Here is a 19,874-nt window from a genome sequence, read left to right on the forward strand (position 1 = left end):
CCAGTCATTTAAAGCTTAAATCATTTTCTTTAGTAATAACTAATATATTTCATGATCTCATTCTTTATCATTTGGAATTCTCAGTCAGGTCTGCAATATCTGCTGCTTGGCAAGTTGCTCTTTGGAACTTGGTTCTGATCTTAATGTAACTCAGCCGTCTAGACACAGCTAATCATAGACTGGAAAGGTTGAGAAGCAAACCAGCTGTGTAGATCTGATCCTCCATGACTGGGATCAGGTAACACAGGGCTTGAGCATCACTCAAAAACAGTACAATAGCGCCATCATCTGTTTTGAAGGACACTTGTGTGTAAATCCAGTGAACTATTACAGACACATTGGCATTTTTTAACAGGAAAGCTATATAATACAAAACAAATCCACTTACAACAATATATGTGAATACTACATGTGTATGCTACATATTAATAGTATATGCCACATATAAGACTATATAGAATAGAACAGATTTAAACAATAGAATAGAAAGGATAGTTATATAGAAATTTTGAAATATGTTCAACTCACAATCCACATTTGTAAATGCAAGTCCTGTTCAGAGCTGTTTCACACAGACGTATGTAGTTTACAAGCAAGTAAAAGTGTTTAATATTTGAGGCTGTTGTCGTACCAGGAAGTGCAGGGAGTCCCCCAGGACCCCCTGTTGCTTAGAGACAAACCTTCAGCATCAATGTCATGGCTGTGAAGATGAGCTGCCACACATGGGGCTTGGACAGAAGACAGATCACTGCTCTCATGGACACAGGCTCAGTGATGGCGCTGCTAAGGCCAGACTCACTCCCGCACACCACACACCAGACGGCCGAGAGGGGACGACCGGCGGCCCAGTCAACGTGAGAGGGAGAAGCAGGTGGAGGACTTCTGGCTCACGCCCACACAGGATGTGCCCGCTCGGCTTGGACGTCCTTGTTGGCAGCCGGACCGTGAGGAGGAAACGTTGGGCTTAACAAAGTGAGGCTGTCCGAGGCAGCTAGCAACAGATCAGAGAGGCAGCACTGCCCAGGGTGGAGGGAAACCACCGGCTCTGCAGGAGCACACGTGCAATCTAGAATACATCTGTATCAAATCTAGAATACAACTGCAAAATTGTGACAATTGTAATTGTTTAATTTCATTCATTTATTTAATCATATTACTTTGGAACTGGGCTGGTAATAGAATTGGTGTGGCAATAGAACTGGGGTGGCAATTTTTGTTGCCAGGATATTTTTTATAGGTGGCAGCAGCTACTAGGTGCCACCCACATGGGGGCTTGTGTATCACTATACCCACCCCTGGGTAAACCTTTCTCCAATTTAAAGCCTTCAGTAACAGCAACTTCAAAATAATACATATATACACAAGAACTGTATATAATGCATCAGTAATAAGTAAGATAATATAGTTTAGATAATATAGCTCTTATATATATATATATATATATATATATATATATGAATATAAATATACATAAACGTCTTTCCAATTCAAGTAACAGAATAATTGTATTTTTTTAAAGAGATTATAACATTTGATGAAAGGCGCCCAAGCAACTGGAAACATTACAGTAAATACTGCATGCGCAGCCGGAAGCGCCGACGGGCCGATTCCGCTTGTGCCGTAGAGGTTGTTGCCGACCTTGTCGCGAGCGCCTGCTCCGCGTGCCAGGTGCTGAATGGGCAAGTCGGTGGAACTTGCTGGACTTGAGCCAATGTGCATGCGTCACTTATTTGCTTTCGTTAAGCTGTAGCGTATCGGACTACATCACAAAATTATGTTTTTTGGACTTACGGGACTAATATTCTAAATCTAATTTCTAACGGCAGCGTCTGTATCGAGTGAAAACGCTAAGCTCAAATTTAGAGATCTAACTTTACTAATCGACAAGATAAAATAATTAGGAATTAAACTTTTTGCTTACGTCATAAACAATTTGTGCTATACAATAGCCACGTGCGCGCCCCTCTACCTCCATTCCAGCCGGTCGTAGCTCCGGATTTTACCGCAATGCATCAGACGTAGTCTCACTCTGGCTGCACCATCGCATGAACCGGGACAGGGCAGCTAAACTCGTACTCTCTACTGTCTGGCCACATCGCCTGTCAGCAGACTACATACGAACTAAGCCTATCGCTGCCGGTTCCTTTCCACACACGATTAAGCGTCGTGTCATCTTTAGAACCATTTTGAATTTTGGTTCAGGATGGTTTTTCAACCGATGCAATTCGTTTACGAGTCCTCGTTAAAGAGATAATTTGCCTGTCTCTCGTTTGTGTACATGCAATTCGCCTAGAAACTGTGTATGCCTAAAATACCAAGAAACAGAGGACTTTTTCGGGCAAAAGGAAACGCGGAGAAAAAACGGGAGAACGACGCCAGAAGGGCAGCGAGAGGACAGTAGCGCGTGAGCTGCCAAGAACAGTCTCAGGAGGATCATTGTGATTGTATTCAGCGCAGTAGAATAATCTGCATGTAAACTGAATGCGCTATCTAATTGCCATAATTTAACTACATGTAAATAGTTTATTTAAATTTACTGACTATAATACAACCAAGTAAAGTTATATGAAGATCTTGCAAACGCATGCGAGCAATTTATAAGCTGCATTAACACGTTTCTCAGAGAAATCTCACATTTTCCCAAGCGCTGATAAACGAATTAATTCATGTTTTTTGAGAAGTCATTAATGCAGGCGAGCAGGACCGCACTTGCAAAGCATGCGTAGCTGCGCTGCGCGTGCGTAGAACGGGGAAAGATGGTATTATAGATCTCAGGATTCTAATATTCTCAGGTCTTGCACTTGACGTTTTTGCACATACAGATAAGTAATCGACTGATTACAAGCTTACATAGCTAAGCTGTCATCGTTTTTGTTTTTTATTGAGGGACTCGTTTTTAAAAGCAGCTGAATTTTTTTTTCAAAGTGCAGTAATAATTTGTTGTGCATGTCAAGCCAAAGAAAAGGGGCACATTGAGTGAATGCCGCTGGAGAGTCCCACGACCTCTGTACGTGTGTATGCACACAGAGACCCCTGCCCACTTCTGCACACGTCATGCTAAAGCTTGTAGACACCAGCTGCCACTTTGGGTCTCTGCTTTAACCTTCAAACTTAGGTGAAACTTTGTAAAGTGAACTGCAGAATCTTTGATGCTAAAGTCTAAAAGCTGAACAAGTCTTCCACTCAGCTCCATAGCAATATGAATGTTTTAATTGTTTGAAATACCTTTTGGTCTGAATACAGGCAAAGAGGCATTTGTTATCCAAACTTGCACAAAAGTTTATAGCTGACCAAGCGGTCAGGGAAAAAGCAGAAACCTTATCACAGCTAAAAATTTCAGTGCTGCTGACACAAACTAAATAACTCTGAGGACTCAAGCGGCTTCTTACGAGTCTTCTCACACACAAGAAACGCTTCTGAGGACCAAGATTCACTGGGTTCTTCTACAAAGTAGGAACTTTGGCAACCAGACACATATCCCTTCTACCTGTGATAAGGACGCAACGGACAACGTTTCACTTCCTGTCAGGCATGTCTGCCGGGCGTTTCCTGTTCCTGTTTGTGCTCTGTGGTCTGTATGGTGAGTCCACATTTTTTAATTAAGGCATTGTCTAGATGTAAAGAATGGTCAGTAGTACACATAACCTTTGACCTGTTCTAGCTTGTATTTTATAATGCTTTACACCCCATAAAGGTTCCATAGGTTCTTGTGTCCTTTCTACATGAATCATCTAGTCTCTTATTAATTGTTGATGTCTCTTATACACCCCAGTTGCATTTTCTACACATCCTAATACACTCCCCATCCCTCACCCAGTACACATTTATACACTCACTACCCCTCACCCTAAACTCCCTTATACACTCTGTCTCACCCCACACTGCAATACACTCCTTACCCTCCTCTCCCTAATACCTACAAAAGTGCTTAGTCATTATCTTGGAATATTCAATGCTAATACAGACAAAGTTGCTACAAAAACTAGAATACTGTCAGAACCTAATACACACCATATAACATCCCATACAACACCAACACCTAATACACACCATATAAAATCCCATACAACGACAACACCTAATACACACCATATATAATCCCATACAACGACAACACCTAATACACACCATATAAAATCCCATACAACACCAACACCTAATACACACCACATAAAATCCCAGTAAGCGCTAGTAAAAACAGGTCTGAATTCCTACATATCACCCTACACACACTTGTTCACTCCTCATCCCTTACGCTACACACCTTTATACACTCCCTACAGACCCTTGTACACTCCCCATCTCTCCCCTACACAACTTTATACACTGATGAGTGTAAGCGGCATTACTGTAAACCATATGCATTTGGTTGTGCTCATAAGACAGTTGTGATGTGCCTGGTTTAATTGTGTGTGTGTGTGTGTGTGTGTGTCCCAGTGTCTCTGTGCAGCGGTGCCTGTGCTGAAGTGGACTCAGACACCCAGGCGGTGGCAGGGGAGGACTTCAAGCTGGGCTGTATCTCCTGCAAGATGAGAGGAGAGGTGGAAGCTTCTGCCACTGTGGACTGGTACTTCAGGCCTAAGGGAGAATCAGATTTTGCACATGTGAGTTCTATAAATGTATCTGTATTCCCTTAAACATTTCAGATTACCCTGCATGGCACAATATTTTGAATCAACTGAATTATAAAAATAGATTACAGTACATATTTGGATAGAGGTTATAGGTCTTTATTATTAAGCATGTGGTGTGAGTTTGGGGAATTTGCAGAAAAGGCAATGGTGAGAAATGGATTATGGGAACAGGCACACTTGTATCAATCACTGTGACACAGCAGAGAGTCGGGCTACACCTGAACAGAGACTCAGGCTACACCTGAACAGAGACTCAGGCTACACCTGAACACATGGACCAAAGTCACCGCTGCTCTGAATCTGCTGCCATTGCAGATCTACTCCTATGATGGGCAGAAATCCACCATCATCGACTTGCGGTTTGAGGAGCGTGTGAACTGGACCGGCAGCAGGAAGACCCCTGACCTGCAGGATGCCTCCATCTACCTCCTTAATGTGACTTTCAATGACACTGGAGTGTATCGTTGTTTCTTCAGCCGGACGCTCTCCTACGAGTACTATGAGTACCAGACCACCGCCAGCAAGCTGGTGCACCTCACTGTAGTGGCCAAAGGTACCAGAGTTGTGTAGAACGGCAGAAGCGCATATACACACACACACACACACACACACACACACACACACATCTGGACATCCTTTAGTCCTAGCATCATGCTAACAGTGACTCAGCACAGAGTTATGGGGGATATACCACTATATGCTTTCATGGTGTTTTGGGGACTGTATAGTAGCCCTACTGGTTTTGTACTAGTTTCTGACCCACAAGGCCTGAATTTTCTAAACAAGTAGTTTTTTCAGTTCATTGAATTGAATAACCTTTATTGATCCCACGAGTGGGAAATTCAGTTTCCCCCCCAAGGCCCCGGTGTAAAGCACAGAGATCCCAGAGTGGCCTCAGCATCAAGAGAGCGCTGCCATTGACAATGGATATGTGCAGCAACAAAAGATAATTGTCTAAAACATTTTAACATAACGTCTGTTTGTTAATCCAGTGTGCTCAGTACCTCTTAAAGCAGCTATGTAGCATTCTTCAGAAGATCCACCGTAATCAATTAATGAAATTGAACGCCTCAGGAACTGTACACAGTTACCATGGTTTCTGTAACTTTGTTATATTTCACTGAGCATGGTTACAGTACTACGGTACAGTCTGCAGTTCTACACTGAAAATGCCCTAACGATGGCTGTAGGACCTCTGACAAAATGTAAAGAAAGCTGCTGTCTCTTCCTCATTATAAATCACTTCAGGCTTGTATTGTAATTTCTCTCTTTCCCCCTCTGTCTCTCTGTCACTGTCTCCCTCTTTCTCTCTTTATATTTTCTCTGTTTTTCTCTCTCTGTTTCTCCCCCTCTCTCTTTCTCTCTCTCTCTTTCTCTGTTTCTCCCTCTGTCTCATTCTCCCTCTTTTCCCTCTCTCTCTGTCTCTCATTTTCTTAGCGACGCGTGGCACGGCCTCCATTATTTCTGAGGTGATGATGTATGTGTCGATTATCGGTCTGCAGCTGTGGCTGTTGGTGGAGATGATCTATTGCTACAGAAAGATCGCAGCTGCTGGTGACGAGGCCCTTCGAGCCACTGCGTCAGTATCACCCTTAAAATTCACTCCGTATCACCCTTAACATTCACTCCGTATCACCCTTAACATTCACTCCATATCACCCTTAACATTCACTCAGTATCACCCTTAACCCTCCCTCAGTATCACCCTTAACCCTCCCTCAGTATCACCCTTAACCCTCCCTCGGTATCATTCTTAACCCTCCATCAGTATCACCCTTAATCCTACCTCAGTATCACCCTTAATCCTACCTCAGTATCACCCTTAATCCTATCTCAGTATGAACCTTAACCCTCCCTCAGAATCACCCTTAACCCTCCCTCAGAATCACCCTTAACCCTACCTCAGTATCACCCTTAATCCTACCTCAGTATCACCCATAATCCTACCTCAGTATCACCCATAATCCTACCTCAGTATCACCCATAATCCTACCTCAGTATCACCCTTAATCCTACCTCAGTATTTTAACCCTCCCTCAGTATCATTCTTAACCCTCCCTCAATATCACCCTTAATTCTACCTCAGTATGAACCTTAACCCTCCCTCAGAATCACCATTAACCCTCCCTCAGAATCACTCTTAACCCTCCCTCAGTATCACCCTTAATCCTACCTCAGTATCACCCTTAATCCTACCTCAGTATCACCCTTAACCCTCCCTCAGTATCACCCTTAACCCTCCCTCAGTATCACTCTTAACCCTCCCTCAGTATCACTCCTCTGCAATGCTTTGCTGTACTCCTAAAATGTATTCCCCAGTTTTTTAATTAAATTTCGAACTATCACTTATGACAGTAGCAGCATGAGAGTTAATGTCTGTGTTACTCTTAGCCAGTGTAAGATTATCTGTGTGTTACTCTTAGCCATTGTGAGATTATCTGTGTTATCCTCAGTCCGTGAGCATGCAGTGATTACGTGATAATCTGTGGCAGTCAGAGAGCTAGCATGGTGTACCTGGATGTGTTTTCCACACGAAGTCACAGAGGGGAAGAGTAGTGATGTTACGTGACTCCACCCCCCTCCTACACTGCGGAGTTGGACATGCTGGGCTTAAAACAGCATGTGTGTCATGTGTGCAGGATACACTCATAGACAGACTGCAAGATGGCTTCATTGCTATCTTCCATAACAAGCACAAAGCCAGAACGCTACATGTTCAGATGGAGAGATATCCAAAACCCAGGAGATCACAGAGAGAATGAATACAACAACAACCTCCCACCCACACACACACACACACACACACACACACACACACACACACACACACACACACACACACACACACACACACACACACACACACACACACACAAGACTCCAAACTGGAGGAGAATGAGTAGAGATCATCAGTCCAGAAGAATTGCAAACAGATGCAGGAAGAGAGAAAGAGATATTGCCACATACATGGTGAGACCTTCTAGGTTACAGGGAGCCTGTATTTAGACCAGTGGAATGTCGTCTCATCTGAGCAATAAGACCAAATGGAATATCAGGCAGGAGAAGCTGGACCAGATTATCACACTGAGCTCAAGCTGACTATCCTACTGATGTAACCATCATTTTAACATGTATGTAGGGTGATATACTGACATATGACCTGTGATGTTTTGTGTGTGTGTGTTTCTGTGTGTGTGTGTGTGCACAGCGCGGAGTATTTAGCTATAGCGTCAGAGAGCAAAGATAACTGTACTGGAGTGCAGGTGGCTGAATAACACAGGTGAGTTTACTGCCCAGGCCTCCCAGCCAGTTCATCCTGGGTTGCCAGTTCAGTGTTTTTCCACAATGAATCACAAGTGTGTTAGATCAGCAAAAAACATAATTAATATAATAAAAACATCAGTACATGAACTGATCTATGTGCCGGAATACTCTGAAACACTTTTACACCATGCAGATCCATTCAGATATTTGTAGTCTGTCTATATGTTTCAGCACTGCTGAGCGGATTCTCTTGGACCTTCTTGGACCTTTAGACCGTGAAACCTTACTTTAAGCCCCAGGATGTGAGCGTTACGAAGGTCTTATTACATCCCATCCAGATCTTATTACCTCCCATCCAGCTGTGGGAGGAGCTGTCCAAGCAAGTGCTAGATGGGCGTGGCCTTTAACAGCAGCTGTCTGTAGTCAGAGTGGGTGTGGCCTTTAATAACAGCTGTCTGTAGTCTGTCAGCTCTGCTTCAGTCATCTCTGATTAAGACCCAGGCAAGACGATGTCAGGATCCCAGGAGGGATGAGGAGCCTAGCTCAGACATGAGGCCTGGGTCACTCCTCTTGTTGATGCTTGCCAGCTCTCCAGAGGTGTGGTCGTCACGGCCGCCAGCAGCACCGTCATCCCTCGCTGACGTCCTGTCATCTGGGTTTTCATGCAGTGAATTTGCTGCTTTGATTTGCAGAGGCTGACTGGTGTCAGTGTGTAGTGTGTGTAGACAGGAAGAGTGTTAATAGGAAGGCTCAGTAATAAAACTTTAAATTAAAGCTAAAATTGTTTTTAATTTTATGTGCAACTTGAATTACAGTTATACCTACTGTTTCATTAGTAAAAAGTTCATGATCTACACCTTTAATTATATGTGCAGTCATTGCCATAAGCTGAAGTGAAGGGCGTAGGTGTGTATTGTGTGTTTTCTGTGTTTATTCTGTCTCCAGGCTTTCCCCGCACCATCTGCATGCGTTGGCACACTCCAGGTGTCCTGACGTCGCCACAAACATCCAGCCAGTGTGTCTCCATTTTATCTTCTGCCTAGTCCTAGTCCTCCTAGCCCGGCCCACTACTGACGCAGAGCTGTGTGCGCCACGGTCCCAGTCCAACAGCGGCCCCAGCTCTACACCTCCTGGTGTGGCCCTGAAGGCTTACGTTGTAGAGGTGTGCTAGCAGGGCCAAGAGAACCTTGCTGTCTAGAACAGCGACACTGGGACTAGGCGACGGCCTTCTGCAGGGCGGTAAATCACTCCCTAGTTTGCATGATTTTTAATAATAATTATGGAATGACTCCAGTGACAGTTCTAACCACGTATAATCTGCACTTCATGCCTACGCTGTAATAAGAAGCTGACTTAAACATGCTTTTTCTACCTACTGTATGTATTTCTGCACTGGAAGTTAAAATAATGCAATACTCTGCAAGTGCACTAGAGGACAGTAAGGAGCACTGAATTCTGCATAGTTTTGCTTAGTTTCAGGGCCATATTTACCACGGTGTACTGCTATTGGTGCATGTGCTAGCAGCAAACGCTACATTGATATGCTGGGAGAACGGCTGGCTGCTTTGCCACTTCCAGCCATTCTGTTCCTGTCATTCAGTGCTGGGGGTTGGCAGACAACACTCTGAGAGGCTGGAACCTGCATGGGTGATGGTACATATGGCAAACCCCTTTTTTTAACAAGCTTCGGCTGAACTTGCGCTCAGCAGCTGTCGGCCTACACTAAGTGCAGCCTGTCACGCAGCCATGCGTGCTTACTTGTCAAATCAAGTAAATATTTTCTAAGTTTAGACAATAGTGCCTAAACTTAACATATCAATGACTAATACATAAATATTAATTAGTGAATGTAATACATCCTTAAGATTGTGATTAGAGAAACTGCACTGAATGTATACTCAGTGGTAGATTACCTCTTTGCTAAAATGCAATAACAGCAAATACTGTAATATTAAGACTGACTTAGAGCTGAAATACTGTAATATCAGGATTATCGTAGAACCCAAATATTACAGTATCAGGACTGTCTCAGAGCCCAAATACTGTAGTATTAGGACTGTCTTAGAGCCTAAATACTGTAGTATTAAGATTGTCTTAGAGCCTAATCACTGTAGTACTAAGACTGCCGTAGAGCTCAAATACTATAGTATTAAGACCGTCTTGGAGCCCAAGTGTTTGCACTTTAGTCTCTTGAGTAAATGCATGACCAATCAGCAACTACGCAATGCAAATGTATTGGAGTCTTATAAACTCCCTCCACTGCTTCCGCATTATACTCACCTCACTGCTTGACCATTTTTAGGATAAATGTACCAGAGTGTTACGTGAAAGGCAAAAGCTGTGAAAGAAACAGGCGTTCTTCTGATGGAATATGTGTGTGTGTATGTGTGGAACAGGAGAGGGTATGAAATTTAAATATGCAAATTAAATAACTGAAACAAACCTTTGTCTTCTTGTTTTTTTTGTTAAAGGAGATTTAACATAATATACATTTAAGAGTGTGTGCGTGTGGGTGAAAGCGTGCACGTGTGTGTGTGTGTGTGTGTGTGTGTGTGTGTGTGTGTGTGTGTGTGTGTGTGTGTGTGTGTGTGTGCGAACATGCTCACACCATGATTATTAGAGCCCCAAAGTCAAATCATGGCAGCCCGCTGGCAGGTTTTAGTACTGCGATGACAAAACCTTTCAAATAATAACAATGCCACAGCTAAAATGTTCAGTTCAAATCTCAACAGATACCATTTCAATACAGGTTTACAGGAAACGGGTCTAGACCTCTAATGAGCAAACTAAAGGTGACTGCAAAAAACTCATGCATATACCTCAGGTAAGCTGCCCATACAGTGGATCTTTGCCATGCTGTTAGTACCTTGACTATACGCTATTACTTAACTATACTCTATGGCTTGCCTACACTGTATGGCTTGACCATATTCTATGGGTTGACCATACTCTATGGTGTGACTATACTCCATGGCTTGCCTACACTGTATGGCTTGACCATACTCTATGGGTTGGCTATACTCTATAGCCATGTGGTCAGTGTTACTTATTGTGTTCCAGGTTTTGGTGTTCTGAAGTCAAATGTCTTGGTGTCTGTCCTAGTGTTGTTCTAGTGGCGGTGTACATGTGTGGATGTTCTAGTGTCGATGTCCTAGTGTTAATGCTCTACTGTTGATGTCCTAGTGTCGGTGTCCTAGTGCCGATGTTCTTGTCTCGATGTCCTAGCTTCTGGGTCCTAGTGTCGATGTTAGCACTGACGTCCAGGCCGAGAGAGAGAGAGCTTCCATCCCTGCAACGAAGTATGAGACAGTTTTCAATGTCCCTACAACACAACAGCGTAGAAATATGAAAGGCAAACAACCAAACATGATTCCAACATCCAAGATCAGCCTGGTGTGAATCTGGATCCTACAGGATCTGGTTATCTAGGACGTTATTTTTATAAAAAACACCCATGGCATCATCTAGTAATCTGAGTTTTACCCAGTAGCCTATACGCTAATCTTAATGTGATGCTACGAATTCAGTTTACCGTAAATTCGGTTTACACAGTTCTATAATCCTGCTGGAGCGAAAGAAAGAAATCATAGCCCCAATCTTTACTCGCTGTACTTGCTTGACTCCGTTTATAAGGACTGGTAGCCTACGTAACACACGTCTTCGCAATCACGAAAACATTATTTGAACTGTTCGTGGGTATCCACGCCTATCACTGCTTAAACGCCTATAAACACGCCCTTAAAATAGCTTTAATAGGCAATCCCCATTAACTTTAATAGGCAATCCCCATAATCGCTTATCAAAAAGCTAGTCTGTTTGACAGCCAGGTGCCAGAATGTCAGTTTGATCCAACTACATTTCAGGTTCCAAACGTCTGAACTGACGCGCCTTCACAATGACGATATTAATCACTCTACAAAAAAAAAACTTATTTCTATTTTTGCTCCCCTCAGGGGAAAGACACAATGGAATACTGTAATGTGAATGATGTGTAGGCGTAAGTGCGGTGCTATTAATTGTACAATTCTACCAGAGTCCATAGCAACTTTTGGATCCAACGCAATGGGTGGGGGATAACCTTTTTGGCACAGATATTGTTTTATGTGACGCATTCACTTAGCATCCAAGTATATCTTCCGTAAGAATGTCCTTGTTGAACTATTTCAGAGGGATGGTGTCATGTAAGCAGGGGGTGGTACGTTCATATAGTTTTTCTTATTTGTGTGCTATGAACGCCACGGAGATTCGGGCCATCCTTGGGTAATCTGATTTCTGTAAAATAGCATCGTACGTCCCTCCAAAACGTCTACATAACCCTGAGGGCACCACAGAAATGATTCGGCAAATCAAATATACATTTGAATTATTTAATTCAGATTTTGTTAAATCACATATACATTCGAATTATTTAAATGATTTGTTAAATCACATATACATTTAAATTATTTAAATGATTTGGAAAATCACATATACATTTAAAACAAGCAAATCATGAGCACGGTGGTGTGTCTTACTGGATATGAACATCGGAGGGCAGCCGACGTGATCTGTCTGTCTATCTGTCTGTGTCTATCTGTCTGTCTGCCTATAGTAGTATCATATTTAGTGGACAGCTGTAGCCTACAGGTTAGACACGCAGACTCGGGTTGTGGGTTCAAGCATCGCGACTAGCAGTCTTCTATCTATATGTTTATGAATTACTGAGAATCGCTTAGTTTAATGGGTTTTTTTGTGTGTTTTTATATAACCTAGCATGTTCCTGACTTTCTGTGTCTGATGAAAAATCTTAATACAAAGTAATACAAAATCCTAATATAAAATCTACAAAATCTTATCTTGATACAAAATCTTAAATATTAAAATTCAAATACTGACACAAACAGTTTCATTGTACATAGAAACCTGTTTCCATACTGCAAATGACAATAAACTCTCTTAACTCTTATTAATGAGAAATGGGCGCTTGGAGCTAACGTAAATATAATGCAACTTCTGACAGGCTAAGTTTAGCTCCAACAGCAATCCTAAATCTAAAGGAGACGCGTGGTCCCTTGTAATCCAGCAGCGGAGAAAGTGATGTTTGCATCATTACTGTGACTACGTGATCATAACATGCCCGTGTCTGTGCGCGCGCTTCCAGTGTGACTGTAGTGTGCCCGCGTGTGAGTGAGTGAAAGGATGAGTGGGGGAGAGAAAAGTGCGTGTCAACTCTGATGTTCAAGAGCGCCCGCGACAGCAGCGAATACCCATATTGAATTGTTAGAATGTATGGGGAAACGTGCACTTAAATCCATCGTCTGGCCACGAAGAGAAACCATTTAGATCAGTAGGATACTTGGTAGCTAGGTTATTCATGAGCGCGCCTCACCGCCCCCCCCGCTCCCTCGCTCTCTCTTCCCCTCTCTCCCTCCCTCTCTCTCTCTCTCCACTCTCTCCAGCTCGCGTGCTACATTATTCCACAATTCATAGCATTTCAGTACCGTTTTACTTTTTTGCTGATGCGCGAGGCCTTTGGCGAAAATGGATTAAAGTGTGTTTTATTTCGTATGTCACGTGCCGACATGGGCATTTATAGCCGCCTACATCTTTACGTTGCGAACCGATGTGGTTATTCTAGCCCGGATGCCACTTCTTAGAAAGTACCGTCAGATTACCCGGTGAGGCGGGTGACCACGTTCGATGCCGTTGGATCATGTCCTATGTGTCTTCACAAGGTAAGAGTTAAAATATTTAGACTCTCACTCTTTCTGTCTCTCTCTCCCCCTCTCTCTCTCTCTCTCTCTCTCTCTCTCTCTCTCTCTCCCACCCGCCGAGACGGCGTTCGGTATGCAGGTAGCATTGCGCAATTCACGGCGAATATATGTCCTATTCTGCTTAGCTCAAATGACTGTATTAGTAATCTTGTCATATGGCGTTTCTGTAGAACCGGGCCTCGACGCTGGACCGACACATAGCAACCTTGTCGATGACTGTTGGTGTGATGCAGCTGGTGAGGGAAAATCAATCACAACCATTACCTGTTGTGATTAACCACTTTCGAGAAGAGATAAACAATCCGCCACCTGCTTTGCCAGCAGACAAAATAAATTAATATTTTAGGAAAGTGTACCAGATTTACCTCATTATGTTTTTGGAAAGAGTAACTGAATTCACTGGCCAACAAAGACAGTATTTTGTTAAAACCTTGGCGACACAACGCGGATCGTCTCCACCGGCTCTTGGAAATGCAGCTGTGCGTCCTAAGGCCATGTCAGTACAAACAGTTTATTTATAGAAGCTGAAATGATCCGATAGTGGAAGGTAGAGGTGGGCCGCGCTCCGGAGAGTGAGAGGTTTAGAACGGAAGAACACACACGGGAAACGGAGGGAGCGAAAATTACGCGCGCGCGCGCGCTGTGGAACGAGCACGCGAGAGATTCGACACTAGAGAGTAACAGACCACTTCACTTAAAATGGCGAGGTCATTTGCTGTGTGCACTCACTCGACAAGACAATTGAAATATTAAATCGTAGGATTTAATGACAACAGTCACGCTTGTGAAGGTGGTATAGATTCATGCCGTGGAGTTAAATTAACCGAAGTGCCACGATTTGGGATGAATCCAGTTTCATCTCATTTTGGTGAAGGGGAATGAATTCAGACCATTCAATCTGCACGGAAAAGAACTACAAAAGTTAAATTCTAAACGGAATTTAATGGGGTGCCAAGGTCGCTCACCCTAGTAAAATGGAACACAGCGTGTGTAAGGTATATCCATATCAGTTTGTGGAGTTTACACTCAGGGGTTTCCTACTGTCATTTCTACGGAGCTTGAGCAGAGATCAGAAATGTGTAGGTCAGCCGATTACAGTGGCTCTGGCTCCATGCAGTGGGTCGTTCAAGTTAGATTTACATTCTCAGATTAACAACTCTAGGGAAACCTCGAAACAGGCCTCCAGTCTCCACAGAAGATCTCCTTCCTCCAACACTCCTGATCACATGATACATTAGCAAAAAACAAGATCCTCTGCACTCTGTGGTTCTGGGACACTGTTGGATGCTGAATATAGTCCATCGGAGGCTCAGTGCTGCCATAAGAGTGCTGGTGATCAGGTGGTTCTGATACCTCTGCAGAAGGCACTGAATGGTGATATATGTACTTTGCTCTGAAAATACATACAGCATATAAAATTGCATGTGATGGATAAAGGTGTAAAGACCTGATAAGTGAAATTAGTGTTCACATTTGAAAAACTTTAAACACAATTGACTCCAGATTGTTTGGTTGTAGAATCCACAGTTTAATAGGCAACTGTTGCTTTATTTGATACTATTGTTACATTAGGAAGAAAAACCCTGTTTATGTGATATTCAGATTCCATCATTGTGATGCAAATGTTTTTGTTGAATTTAATCAACTTTTTTCTTGTGGTGGGGGTGGGGTGTATAGCTACACTTCAGATACTTTCACTATGAATCAATATATGAATTTTGCACATCTTTCTAAATGTTTTAATGTGTTCATCAAAATTGTAGTGAATGAGTTAGGACAGCAGGATTGCCATGAGACTGGTTCTGATGTAATAATAGACCGACATGACACTCCACCTAACTGTGTTATTCCATTGGATCAACTCTATATTCTGTTCACACTGCAGGCACTAAAACGGGTTTGAATATTGTGGTGTGTTAAGTTTGCAGTGACTATACGACACATAAAAATGATTCTGATTTAATTGTTTTTCACAATGAGTGTAACCAAGAACAAATGATCTCGGCACGCAGATGTAATGCAACCTCATATTTCACCCCTCCTATGACCCACCACTGTATGACTTCATCCATGGTTGTTAGCCTGAAACACATCCTCAAATGCTTTGGCTGTTACTCTGTCCTGAAAATTATGACAGTGTTTGCTTTTTGTCCTTTATCTTGATGTGGTATAATATTTAAACAGGAGATTGAGTAAAGAGTTATATAATTCTCTAAATAATAGAGCAGTGTAATTTTGGATCAATAACCTCTGCCTAATGAATTCAGCCCATCATCAGTGTCTGAGAGAAGCTAATGCTGTCACTGGGTTGCATATCCAAGACATCTTGAACTTTGCATTACAGAATAATGTTTAGGTGCACTGCAGAGAGCATCACAGCAGTAATTAAAGTGGAATGAAATATGACTATGTGGAACTGACATGTATGATCAAATATTACACAAATATCTTGGTTTTGTGTGTTGTCATGACAGGTGTATATTAACCAAACTGTATAGCATTGTTTATAAGCCCTTGAAATCAGTGCTTTGCAGTGTTTGAGTTTTAGAATGCATGACACTGGGTCCAGTTTGATTTGTATATACTGGCACAATGTGGCTGTCTTCATGGGTCTAGTGAATTAAAGATGCCAGTTGTCAATACCCATTATTTGGTAATTACTATCACCATTTGTTCAGATTTAAATTGACTTCTTAGAGGGTGAAGCGATCCTGGCACTCAGGTCAGTATAATCATAGCGTGGAGAAATGAGGTGGCGTCTTCACAAAGAGTGGTGGTTTCAAACAGATGTGTTCGTAAAGCCTAGGTCATGGTATTAACACACACAGATTCAGTCCGGTGGCTCACTTCACTTGACTTTAGATGGCCAATTTTTATGGCCTGTGTCAGGTCAGTGCAGTGGTTTATTTTTTAATTTGAATGTGTTCAAACATTCATTGGTGTAGCAGCATAATAGGTTTATTGACACACAGAGTTAGTGTCTTTATCTAACTCCCATTATTTACACCATAGAGTTGCAACACACATCAGCTAAAACCAGAATAATCAATCGTGTTCTTGGCAAATGGCAGGTTTGCACCACTTCAAGAGGATCATCAGCGCAGATGCTGGATATAGTCACACAGAGAACCTTAAACCAGATAAAGCTGCTAGCAGTAACCAGATGCTCGGCTTTGAGGCTGGCTCATTCTGTCTCGCATTCTTTCTCTCTCAATCTGTCTCTCTCTCTCTCTCTCTCTCTCTCTCTCTCACGCAAACATATAAAAACATCATTGTTACGGTTATGAAGTTTTGGTAAATTTTTGTCCTGGTCTGATCTCATTTTAACATGGTAATACCGGTATAGGTGACACTTGCTCTGAATACCTTGCGTGATGGTATGATTGTAATCTGCAGACACAAAGCCATTTTCTAGGGTTGTAAGGAGGTGAACCCCTTATGAATCTTTATTTATGCTCTGTTCTGTGCCCTGGGCTTGTCACTCAGCTCACAGTAGACATCACCAGTGCAAACCAGCTTAGCCAATGAGAAAAGGCCATTTCAGCCGTTGTGGTCTCCTCTGTTCAGCTGCACTTTGACCTTCAGCTGGGTGATGGTGGTGCTTCTACAGGGCTCTGAACACAGACATGTTTTACACACTCTCTTTTAAAATTCATGTTCTTAACTTTCACATGTCAGAACATGTTGATAGGTTTGACTAAAATATGACAGAAGAATCAACTGCTCTTAAGACAAAACAATAAAACAAACAAACAAACAAACAAACAAACAAACCCCTCCCAAGCAGTGCCAGATGGAATTCAGAGAGACTGAAAATGTGTAACCCGAAGATATTCTGGGCGTTCTTGATCAGGCAGCTGAGCGGGACACATTCCAGTTCATTAAGCCCACGTATCCATAGCAGGTGTCCCAGCAGCAGCGGATCCCTGAGGGGTGAACATTTGTGGCAGAGTGCTGGAGCTCTTCCCTGCTGATTTTGTTTAGTCCAGCCAAACTGTGCTGTTAGATTGCCAGTTAGCTTTGAACACAATGCCTCCTGTCCACCTCCAGAAGCGGCTAAGCAGCTCCAGTTTCTGTTTCCTGTTATACAAATATCAAATGCACATACAGATCTCATTTTGTGGCTTCAGATTTTAATAGCAAAGGTTTAATGGTGTGGTGTTATCAGCACTGCCAATCTGTAAACAGACTCCATTTTATTGGCATTATTTTCCATGAATATCAATCGTGCTGTACTGCTGGGGGGATCTACTACTGTGTTTTCCAAGAACATCATTCACTCTGTACTGCTGAGGAGATCTACTACTGTGTTTTCCATGAATATCATTCACTCTGTACTGCTGGGGGATCTACTACTGTGTTTTCCATGAACATCATTCACTCTGTACTGCTGGGGGGATCTACTACTGTGTTTTCAATGAACATCACTTGTGCTGTACTGCTGGGGGGATCTACTACTGTGTTTTCCATGAATATAATTCGTGCTGTAATGCTGGGGGGATCTACTGTGTTTTCCATGAACATCATTCGCTTTGACTTTGAAATAATCTGCTTCTGATTCTTCTGATTCTGGGCCCATTCTATGCTTCACCTTCTTCACACACTGTTTATTTTCACAGTTTTGTTAACTTGATGCTTGGACATCAGACTCCTGTATGGATGATCTCATACATAGGTACTCTGTGAGGTCGTGGTTGTCAGATGGTTAGGACATAAACTGCACATGCTAAGAAACTAAGCTGCCTGTAGTGCTCTGGGTGACAACCCCCCCCCCCCCCCCCCCCCCCCCCCACACACACACACACACACAGACATGCACACACACACACAAAGTCACCCTCAGACACCACACAGCTAACTAGCAAAGCCCAACAAATCCACCAGCCTGATCTGCACAGGTGAAAGGTCATAAAGTAGTCCTGGTACTTAAAGTGATTCTGTCTGATGTGAATCTACCTGACTTCTTTATGATGAGATACTGTGGTCACAAATAGCATGGGCTAAATGAGAAGAAACATGAAAGAGTAAATATATAATCACAAAAATTATTGTCACAAAAACTTACAGTTACAAAAAATTACACAAAAAAGATGCACATTAGAATAAGAGCCTATCTGTTTTGTATTTGCAAAAAACCCAGTAAGAATCCATCTGACATGGAAAACACACCACTTTCATCAGTGTTCACAGCACCTTAATCAGTGTTCACACCACCTTAACCAGTGTTCACAGCACATTAACCAGTGTTCACACCACCTTAATCAGTGTTCACACCACTTTCACCAGTGTTCACACCACCTTAACCAGTAGTGTAGTGATATGGTAGTGACATGGTAGTGGTGTGTAATGATATGGTAGTGGTGTGTAGTGATGTGGTAGTGACATGGTAGTGGTGTGTAGTGATGTAGTAGTGACAAGACAGTGGTGCGTAGTGATGTGGTAGTGGTGTGTAGTGATATGGTAGTGACATGGTAGTGGTGTGTAGTGATGTGGTAGTGATGTGTAGTGATGTGGTAGTGGTGTGTAGTGATATGGTAATGGTGTGTAGTGATGTGGTAATGACATGGTAGTGGTGTGTAATGATATGGTAGTGGTGTGTAGTGATGTGGTAATGACATGGTAGTGGTGTGTAGTGATGTGGTAGTGGTGTGTAGTGATGTGGTAATGACATGGTAGTGGTGTGTAGTGATGTGGTAGTGGTATCGTTACACAGTGATGATGTGGTAGTGGTGTGTAGTGATGGGGTAGTAACATGGTAGTGGTGTGTAGTGATGTGGTAATGACATGGTAGTGGTGTGTAATGATATGGTAGTGGTGTGTAATGATATGGTAGTGGTGTGTAGTGATGTGGTAATGACATGGTAGTGCTGTGTAGTGATGTGGTAGTGGTATTGTTACACAGTGGTGATGTGGTAGTGACATGGCAGTTGTGCGTAGTGATGTGGTAGTGATGTCTAGTGATGTGGTAGTGGTGTGTAGTGATATGGTAGTGGTGTGTAGTGATGTGGTAGTGACATGGTAGTGGTGTGTAGTGATGCCGTAGTGACATGTCAGTGATGTGTAGTGATATGGTAGTGAAATGGCAGTGGTGCGTAGTGATGTGGTAGTGGTGTTTAGTTAGGGTTGCAACTAAATACTTTCTGAGGTGTATGCAAACATACTATCTTTATGATGAGATACTGTGGTCACAAATAGCATGGGCTAAATGAGAAGAAACATGAAA

At 42.7% G+C, this 19,874-nt stretch overlaps 2 protein-coding genes and 1 long non-coding RNA gene across 6 annotated transcripts in view; 2 read left to right on the forward strand and 1 right to left on the reverse strand.

Moving 5' to 3' along the window:
• Nucleotides 1–360: 360 nt before the first annotated feature.
• On the reverse strand, nucleotides 361–2,047 carry LOC143514690 (uncharacterized). The gene is made up of 2 exons (XR_013130941.1): nucleotides 1,922–2,047; nucleotides 361–1,045 (listed from the first exon to the last, which is right to left on the reverse strand). It is a non-coding gene; the product is annotated as an uncharacterized LOC143514690 (long non-coding RNA).
• Nucleotides 2,048–2,425: 378 nt separating this feature from the next.
• scn1bb (sodium channel, voltage-gated, type I, beta b) lies at nucleotides 2,426–10,334 on the forward strand. Its single transcript, XM_077006189.1, has 6 exons — nucleotides 2,426–3,580; nucleotides 4,438–4,604; nucleotides 4,950–5,187; nucleotides 6,072–6,213; nucleotides 7,843–7,914; nucleotides 8,844–10,334. The coding sequence occupies exons 1-5, from the start codon at nucleotides 3,532–3,534 to the stop codon at nucleotides 7,907–7,909; spliced, it is 663 nt and encodes a 220-aa protein (XP_076862304.1). The 5' UTR covers nucleotides 2,426–3,531; the 3' UTR covers nucleotides 7,910–7,914; nucleotides 8,844–10,334.
• Nucleotides 10,335–13,187: 2,853 nt separating this feature from the next.
• The window catches only part of syngap1a (synaptic Ras GTPase activating protein 1a), an 83,182-nt gene continuing 76,495 nt past the window's right edge, over nucleotides 13,188–19,874 (forward strand). For 2 of the 4 annotated variants that reach the window (XM_077006191.1, XM_077006192.1), the window contains exon 1: nucleotides 13,188–13,612. In XM_077006191.1, the coding sequence (XP_076862306.1) occupies nucleotides 13,591–13,612 (22 nt within the window). In that variant the 5' untranslated portion in view covers nucleotides 13,188–13,590. The remainder of the gene's footprint in view (nucleotides 13,613–19,874) is intronic. The other 2 variants (XM_077006193.1, XM_077006194.1) reach the window with 1 other exon arrangement.

This window comes from Brachyhypopomus gauderio, chromosome 5 (assembly GCF_052324685.1).
Source record: "Brachyhypopomus gauderio isolate BG-103 chromosome 5, BGAUD_0.2, whole genome shotgun sequence".
Lineage (NCBI taxonomy): Eukaryota > Metazoa > Chordata > Actinopteri > Gymnotiformes > Hypopomidae > Brachyhypopomus > Brachyhypopomus gauderio.

What these genes read in the sequence shown, in the direction of transcription:
- scn1bb (XM_077006189.1), top strand. Translation starts at nt 3,532, where the DNA reads ATGTCTGCCGGGCGTTTCCTGTTCCTGTTTGTGCTCTGTGGTCTGTAT. An exon ending in TGTGCTCTGTGGTCTGTATG is followed by an intron (nt 3,581 to 4,437) that starts GTGAGTCCACAT and finishes TGTGTGTCCCAG; the next exon opens with TGTCTCTGTGCAGCGGTGCC. An exon ending in CCTCACTGTAGTGGCCAAAG is followed by an intron (nt 5,188 to 6,071) that starts GTACCAGAGTTG and finishes TCATTTTCTTAG; the next exon opens with CGACGCGTGGCACGGCCTCC.